Source organism: Octopus bimaculoides, chromosome 7 (genome assembly GCF_001194135.2).
Source record: "Octopus bimaculoides isolate UCB-OBI-ISO-001 chromosome 7, ASM119413v2, whole genome shotgun sequence".
NCBI classification, from domain to species: domain Eukaryota; kingdom Metazoa; phylum Mollusca; class Cephalopoda; order Octopoda; family Octopodidae; genus Octopus; species Octopus bimaculoides.
In genome coordinates, this window is record NC_068987.1 from 74,801,711 (window position 1) to 74,810,549 (window position 8,839).

The following is an 8,839-nucleotide window of genomic DNA, read 5'->3' on the forward strand; positions in this document are numbered from 1 at the left end:
ATCAATCAAGGCTGACTTGTTACTAGCCAAAAGTGATGACCACCACCCCTACTGCTATTATATGCTTCCACCATTACATTTGCACTACCTTCAACAGTACCAACCTGTTTTCACTTTCTCTAGCACCACCAACACCACTTTTGCCTCCATCTATTTACACTGCCCAAACCGTAATAATATCTGATTCTAGTTTAGACACAAGGCTACCTATTTTTGTTGGGGGTGGGTTAGTTGATTAGATGGACTTCGGTATTCACCTTGCACTTCATTGCATCGCCCACCCCAATATTTGATGCTGACTGGTAATAAAAACACAATTTTGGCTAGGAAAAAAGTCACAATTACTTTATGTGATCTGCCAGAAAAAATACTGGTTTCAAATTTTGGCACAAGGCCAGCAATTTCAGGGAAGAAGTAAGTCGATTACATTGACCCCAGTACTCAAATGATACTTATTTTATCAATCTGGAAAGAATGAAAGCTAAAGTCAGCCTGAACAATTTTGACGGGGAACTCAGAGCATAAAGAGGGATAAAATGTTGCTAAGCATTTTGCTCCAGGTGCTAATAATTCTGCTGACTCACTGCCTTAAGGCCAGAAGAAATATACTGAAAGCCATTTTGTCTGGTGCTTTGATGATCTGTTGTTAGTTCACCAACTTAACAGCCACACTAATGTTACAATTGATCCACATATTACTACTGACACTAATTGTAATAGTACCACCCACACCAATACTTCTAGATACCTAGATGCAACTTGACAATCATTTAGCACTTACACATAATGTGCCACCTGTTTGTATACACATGTAGTATTTATTCTACTTATCTGTCAGTCACCTTACATCATCACTATTAAGTTTCATTCTTCATTGTTATACACCACTTGTCAGTACTTAATGTAGTGTGACATCAATAAGAACTTATTTATTGTATTATACCTGTTGATATTTACATGTAGTGTTCTGCCTGTAAGGGTACATGATTGTAACGTTCCACCTGTCAGGTGCATACATATAGTATTCCATCTGTCTGTTACCTTTCATCATTTCTGGGGATGACTGTTTTGTGAGGGAAGGACTGGGAAAAGTTGTTAGTGTGAGGTATGAGAAATATATTAGCTTATTGTCACTTCTTGTTAACAAATAACCAAGAACTTTGGCAATGTGCTATGCTTGAGAGGACCCATCAAGCCGAGTGCACCCATGCTGGTGGCACGTAAAGAACATCTTTTGAACGTTGGGCCTCACGGAAGCAAAGTGGCTGAGTTCCTTTTGAGCATTGGGCCTCACAAAGGCAAAGCGGCTGAGTTCCTTTTGAGTGTTGGGCTTCACAGAGGTTAGGTGGCTGAGTTCCATTACACTCTTGGAGTGGTTGGCATTAGGATGGGCATCCAGCCATAGAAAACCATGTCAAATCAGACTGGTGTCTGGTGCAACCTTCCAGCATACCAGCCAAGTCAAACCATCCAACCCATGCCAGCATGGGCAATGGATGTTAAATGATGATGATGTGAAAGTACACAAAAAACACTAATGTGCAAACATGTTCATATATGCATGCTCATGCTATTCTCATACACTCTAATAATTACATATATAGACACACAACACACTCTCACCCTCTCTCTTCCTCTCTCTCTCTCTCACACACACACACACACATACTTGTTGCACACTTGTATACACACTCATACATCCAGATCTACACATATACATGTAATATTTATGAATGAAAGATTTTATTTTTGAAATAAATTCTCCAGATTTATCCTTCATATTCCACATGTCTGTGGAATAACATTAAGGAGTTAAAAAAGGGAATGGAAATAATGATTTCATGTAACTTTGTGTGTGTGTGTGTGTGACTATTTTATGGGATTTTTTTTTCTCTTCCCAGTGACTTTTCCTAGATCCTTAAAAGCCAAGCTCTTTCCTCTCCTTTTGTGTCAGCCAATCATCCCTTCATCTCATTCCCATCTACCATGGTTGTGGAAAAGGCCTATTTTTCTCCCCCAGCATTGACTGTCACTAGGTCCCTTCTGACTTTGATGGCTTGTAGGTCAACAGAAGCCCCTATTTTCTTTCTTTTCATTCATTTCACTTTCTGCCGTTCTTTCTCTCTCTCTCTCCCCCCTCTCTCTCTCTCTTACACCTGCAGCTATTTTTTTTATTCACTTACCTATTTATCTTGTGATTCTCTCAATCTATATATCTTTCTATCCACCTATCTATATCAATCTATCTACCTATCTATATCTATTTGTGACTCACCCCCACCTATCTTAAAAGAATTTGTCTCTCCTCCTTACAGAAGAAGAACAATTAGATTAAGTGTCCTGAGCTTAGGTGGGATGAGACACAATAAGGATGATGAAAAGAGGAAATGGTTAGATAGACAGATAGCTGTACAGATAGACCGACAGACAGACTGGCAAGTAGGTAGGAAAATAGATAGAATTTGGGAGGGAAAGGTGGGTAGAAGGTATTTCTTGATTTCTTTTCCATCTTTTCTTGCCTCTCTCTTTCTCTCTTCATATCTATCTGTCTGTCTGCCTCCCTTTACTTCTCTTTCTCTTGCTATGGCTGTTATTTCCCATGATGCTCTGCAGTTTTGTTTATACAAGTCTCTGAAAGAGGACAGCCTGTGTGATACTGTAGGGGTTGTATGGCAAAGAGGCCTGGGAGCAGTAGTAATCTACCCTCACCTCCTACCCCTCTTAACTCTTAAAGTACTCCCACCACTATTCAGGTTACTACTGTTCTACACCACCACTGCCACTGCCCTCACCCTTATTTTACCACCACCCTCTCCTCTTCCTTTTGCCCCCAAACCTATCTCAGGATATACTTTTAGCCCTGCTGCTGCTGTGACACTCTTATCACCACTATAGTTACTGTTGTTGTTGTTGTTACTACTACTACTACCACCACCAATACCACTAGCATTTGTTGTTTGTTGTGGTGGTGATAGTAGTAATTGTTTTGCTTGTTCCCCCTATTTGGTTCTTACTACTACTACTACTACTACTACCACCTCCACCACTACTACTACTACTACTACTACCACCTCCACCACTACTACTACTACCACTACTACGACTAAGCATAGTTGTCCAGCTCTACTCCAAATTTGTCTTTTAATTCTATAGTAGTGTATTAATTGTGTTGTAATAGTAACACTATTAACTACAGTAGTGGCTGTGGTGGTGGCGATGGTGTCCCCCCTCCCTTCTTATTTTTCAGCAACAGTAGTAACGTGGTCTATCTCTCATACACATGCACACGCACACACACACACACACACATATATGCCACTAGCTGAGGATGAGGGCCACCACTGCACCACAGAGCCTCTATTGCCACATCAGTTACATCATTAAGCCCACCTTTTTAACAATGGGAATTCATTTGTGGTGGGTAGTTTCTCCAGAATACCCATTACACCACTTGTTGCAGTCCCTTCACCACTTCTTTGCATGTGGAAGCATGTGGCTTAGTGGTTAGGGTGTTGGACTCATGATCATAAGATTGTGGTTTCAATTCCTGGGCCAGGTGGCATTGTGTTCTTGAGTGACACATTTCATTTCATGCTGCTCCAGTCCATTCAGCTGTCAAAAATAAGTAATCCTGCAACAGACTGGTGTCCCCTTCAGGTGGGGAATATATACACCATGAGGCCATGAAACAGACTCTTATGAGTTGGTATGACTCGAGAAGGTAGCTTTGCTTTTTTTTTTCTTTTTTTTTTTTTGTATTCTTAACTGGTCTGGTCTTCTTTCACAACTTCCTTCCTCTTGGACTGCTTGATTTTCTTTAACCCCTTTGGTACCAACCTGTCTAAGACTACCTCTTGTTCTATAATACAAACTTGGCTCCCTTGTCTCATTTACCAGTGGATTTAATGATACACTCTCAGAGTGGTTGGCGTTAGGGAGGGCATCCAGCTGTAGAAACTCTGCCAGATCAGATTGGAGCCTGGTGCAGCCTTCTGGCTTGCCAGTCCTCAGTCAAATCATCCAACCCATGCTAGCATGGAAAGCGGACGTTAAACAATGATGATGATGATGATGATTAACCCCTTAGCATTTAAACCAGCCATATCTGGCCAGAAGTTTCTCCCTTCTTTCTGTTCAAACCAGCCATATCTGGTCTCTCACACCTACCCTACAATGTCAATCTAAAAATGAACAACCACATCATCAAAATCTCACAGCTTTTAGATGATTAATACAAAACAATTGAATAACTAAGCCTTACATTTCACAGAATAATCTGAATGCTAAAGGGTTACCAATGCTGTAGTGATGGCTCTCAATTTTTACCCATAGTGTGCTTGTGGTAACTCTGGATTTCATTCTTTCCTGGTGATGTAACAGAGGTAGTTCTTCTATAGCAGCGTTGTAATGACATGACGAGTTGTGACCTTCATACTTTACTGGTTTTATAATGGTTCTCATTCCATATGAGTAGATTTTTTTTTTATCTACTGCTTGTTTCAGTCATTGGATTGCAGCCATGCTGAAGCACCACCTTGTAGGAGTTTTAGTCAAACAGACTGACCCCATTTTAAGTTTGGTATTTAATCTATCAATTTCTTTTGCTGAACTGCTAAGCTATGGTGACATAAACAAACCAACACCAGTTGTCAAGCAGTGTGGGTGGCAAACAAAGATGCCCCCCCCCACACACACACACACATATATAAACATATACGATGTGCTTCCACACAGTTTCCATCAATCAAATTGACGCACAAAGCATTGGTCAGCTTGGGACTATTCTAGAAGACACTTGCCCAAGATGCTACAAAGTGGGACAACCCGAAACCATGTGGTTTCCTGTACTAAATCTTTTTAAAACTAATATGAAATGTGTATTCCTATCAAAATAGCAAGGAGTATACGTCTCTCTCTCTCTCTCTCTCTCTCTCTCTCACTCTCTCTCACTCTCTCACTCAATCTCTCTCCCCCTTTGTCTCTCTTCAGCTTCCATTATCAGTACACCATTTCATGTCCAGTTTTCCATGCTGGTATGGTTTGGACAGTTATCTTGAGGCATTGTTTTGTGACCAGATGTCCTTTTTGTTATCATTCCTTTTGCTCACTTCTTACAACGTACACACATGCACACACTTATGTGTGGATGGAAATATTGATGTGTATTATGTGATGTGTGTGTGTACCTTGTCATACAGTAAACAGATGCATGGTTCACAATACATATTATCTCTATATATAATATATCTTGTATGTGTTACCATAAACTGTTGTGTATATTATGTCATACTATATTTCAACAATTGTTTATTTCAGGCTGCAATTCTTGTGTTCTTCAATCTTAGTTCTATCCTTCTGATCCTACCTGCAGTTGTTAGTTGGGATTTAGTTCGACGTGAAGATAAACGAATTGATGTATTCTGCTGTTTCCAAAGGTATTTTTCTTCCTCCTCTCTTTCTATAAACAACTTTGCTTATATTACTGAGTTTTAAAACAGTTATTTTATATTATTACAAGCTTTTATGTCACCTATATGAACCATTAACATTTTAATTAAAAGCAACTCATGCATTTACATGATTGTTCACCTTCCTAGAAATAGTAACTAAATCTCCCTCGGGTCACATCTTAGAAAAGAAGTACACATTGAATAATTTAGGTGTGAGCATACAACGAAAAGTAAGATTGTTGATTAGATCTGCTTAATCCTGCCTGGCCCTAGACTAAACCATAATAACGAAAAAATGCAACAAATCAGAATAATTCTGTAGAAAACATTATTATACCAAGATTCATAGTGTTAAGAATTTCAGAGAACCCATTTATCATTTAACATCTGCCTAGGAAAGGTATTGCAATCTACTGGAGATTTGGTTAAATTCCACACAAAGAATATAAACTATTTTAGGGGAAAATTCCAAAGGTTTATTCCAGTATAATTTCCAAAGGCTTCCTAGTTTCTGAGAAACCTTTAAATGGTCATCTATCATTTGTTGAGGCAGATGTTGTGACATAAAGTGTTCATATTTAAATCCAAACACTCTCATCATAATTTCATGGAAAAAATCTTTTGATAAATAATGTTAATTATAGTAATTAACTTAATGAGGAATTTTGATATTTTACTGAATGTTTCCAAAGATTTTACTATTGTGGAAATTTACTAAAACATAGAAAATGTATTTCATTAAAACTCTGGTCACAAAAAGGGTGGTAAATAAAGTTGTCACATGACTGTTGTTATGTAAAAATGCATGTCACAAGTCATCATGGGAATACCTATATGGTCACATGACCTGCTAGAATTAAAAGACAGACAGACACATTGAATAATGTAGTCCTAGATATACTATATCTGCTCAAAAACATCATAGTGATGGATCTGCTTAGTTGAGGGCTAAGCTGTGTCTAAATAACTGCTTAACTATCATCATAACAATGAAGTTAGCTCTTTTCTTTTTAAATAAACTCTTCAGTAGAATAATTAACTGTGGGGTGGGTGGACACAATTTACTTGTACACATTCTTGCTTTGCCTAACACATAAAATGGCAGCTAATAAACCAAATTTTCTTTCCCACAGTTCAATGGCCAACCAAGTGATAGAATTACAACCACAAAGGGACAGTGAACACTGTTTATCACATTTTGGTTACAGTTCAACACACCTGAGCATCCCAAATACCTCATCAAGTGTTGCTATTCATCAGACCGTAACTAAAATTTCTGTTAATGGCTCTCAGCCAGTCACCTGTTTAGCAATGCAGCCAACAGAACGTGTTGTCAATCAAAGCCACTCAACAAAGCCAGTACATTCAGAAAAAACACAAAAGGCCCCCGTTCCAGAAAAACATTCAAAGGCCCCCGTTCCAGAAAAACATTCAAAGACCCCTGTTCCAGAAAAACCTCTAAATGCTCTTGTCTCAGAAAAAACTCCAAATGCCCTTGTTCCAGAAAAATCTCCACATGCCCTTGTTCCAGAAAATCCTACAAATGCCCTAGTTCCAGGAAAACCTTCAAATGTTCCAGAAAAATATCCAAGAGCCATTCTTCATGAAAAATCTCCAAAACTCCTTGTTTCTGATAAACCTCTGAAAGTCCTGTTTCCAGATAATTCACTCAAGTCCGTACTCACTGAAAAACCACCAATTCAAACTCCTGTATATCCTCCAGGTAAGCCTGAATTTATTTTTATATATTTCAGGGCATCCAGTTGTAGAAACTCTGGTTCAATGAATTCTACCTGATCCATGCAAGCTTGGAAAAATGGATGTTAAAATGATGATTGTGTGTGTGTACATATTCTTCCTTTATACATACAAGTGTATGTGTGTATCTGTCTGTAGATTGAACAGTGAAATTATTATTTGAGAAAGATGAAAGGAAATTTTCGGTGGAGACCATAACCTCATTCTTCAATGATTTCTATTTGCAGCATGTCCATCCAATACATCGTCTCGTCAGTGTTTGACACCAATTGACAGCGTCTCATTCAAGGATTGTTGGCTACAGATGCAGCATGAATGCTTCAACTTCTCGTTAGCAAATATTGTTAAGAATCATTATGGGCCATTTCTACAGAAGACACCAACAAAGGTGGGTTCAGCAACACAAGTGACATTTGTTGTTGCTTTCCATAACTGTTTCTGTTAGTTATGATCTTTGTGTTTTTTATTGCTTAGTTTCAGATCAACCGTGATTACTAACACACTTAATGTAGTGAGCACATAATGAGAAAGAGCAATCAATATGTTATAATTTACAATTAAAAATTTCTGAAATATTTTATAGAAACCTAAATTTTTTTATTGATTCTTATTTTGAATTGGGATGATGAAAGACTCATACATATTTCTTTATTTCCAGGTTTTCACTATTGTAGTATTTTTGATTATCACACTCATTGGTATTTATGGCATCACACTTGTGGAAGACGGCTTAGAACTTACAGACATTGTGCCACATGGAACGGCCGAGTACAATTTCTTGGAAGCAAAATCCAAATATTTTGGATTTTACAACTTCTTTGCTGTGACAAAGGTTAATAAATATATAAGTATTTCTACATTTTTATAATGACCTGATTTCCAGGACAGTGTCCTGTCCCTTACTCATTGGTCAGGATGGCTAGATCCTGACATTTTTATATAGATATCCTTTTTGGTTCAGTCCTTTCTATGTTTACAACACATGCATGACTGCATAGTTAAGAGATTTGTTTTACAACTGTGTGGTTTTAATTTTGGATATGGGTTTAGTTCCACTGCATGACAACTTTGGCAAGTGTCTCTGGTTATAATCTTAGCTTCATCAAAGCCCTGTAATGGAAATTTGGGAGACAGAAACATTGTGCAAGGCCATTGCAGAAGACAGTTCCCTTTGCTCTTGGGTGCATTTGGCAGAATCTGACTATGAAGGCAGTCATAAATTTCATTAGGTGTTCTCGTTTTACCAAATTGTATTAACAACTATTTCCTTATGCTTACATGGGTGAGATAAAATATTTGTTAGATCAATTCTTTTTACAAGCAGACAGTTGACATTCTTCCATTAATCATCCATATTATGTGAAAGTTTCAATCAAACAAACTGGCTCAGCAGGGTTAGATGGTTTGCTCAGGAGCACAGCACAACAGCTATAGCAAGATCTGAAGTTGTGCATGCACATGTGCTCAAAAATTGCCCAGTACCTTAACTGTGCAGCTCCACTCTCATTTGTTTAAAAAAAAAATTGGGATTTTGTACTTCATGAATAGAATGAAACAAGACACCATACCTGCACATACTTTTTCTCTCTCTCTCTCTTTCTCTCTCTCTCTCTCTCTCTCTCTCTCTCTCT

General features: G+C 38.1%; 1 protein-coding gene across 1 annotated transcript in view; it reads left to right on the forward strand.

Annotated features, from left to right (window-relative positions):
• LOC106878151 (protein patched homolog 1) overlaps positions 1–8,839 on the forward strand; it is a 125,314-nt gene that overhangs the window by 99,186 nt on the left and 17,289 nt on the right. Inside the window, exons 15-18 of the mRNA XM_014927283.2 lie at positions 5,317–5,435; positions 6,584–7,173; positions 7,436–7,596; positions 7,867–8,040. Of these exons, the coding sequence (XP_014782769.1) occupies positions 5,317–5,435; positions 6,584–7,173; positions 7,436–7,596; positions 7,867–8,040 (1,044 nt within the window). The remainder of the gene's footprint in view (positions 1–5,316; positions 5,436–6,583; positions 7,174–7,435; positions 7,597–7,866; positions 8,041–8,839) is intronic.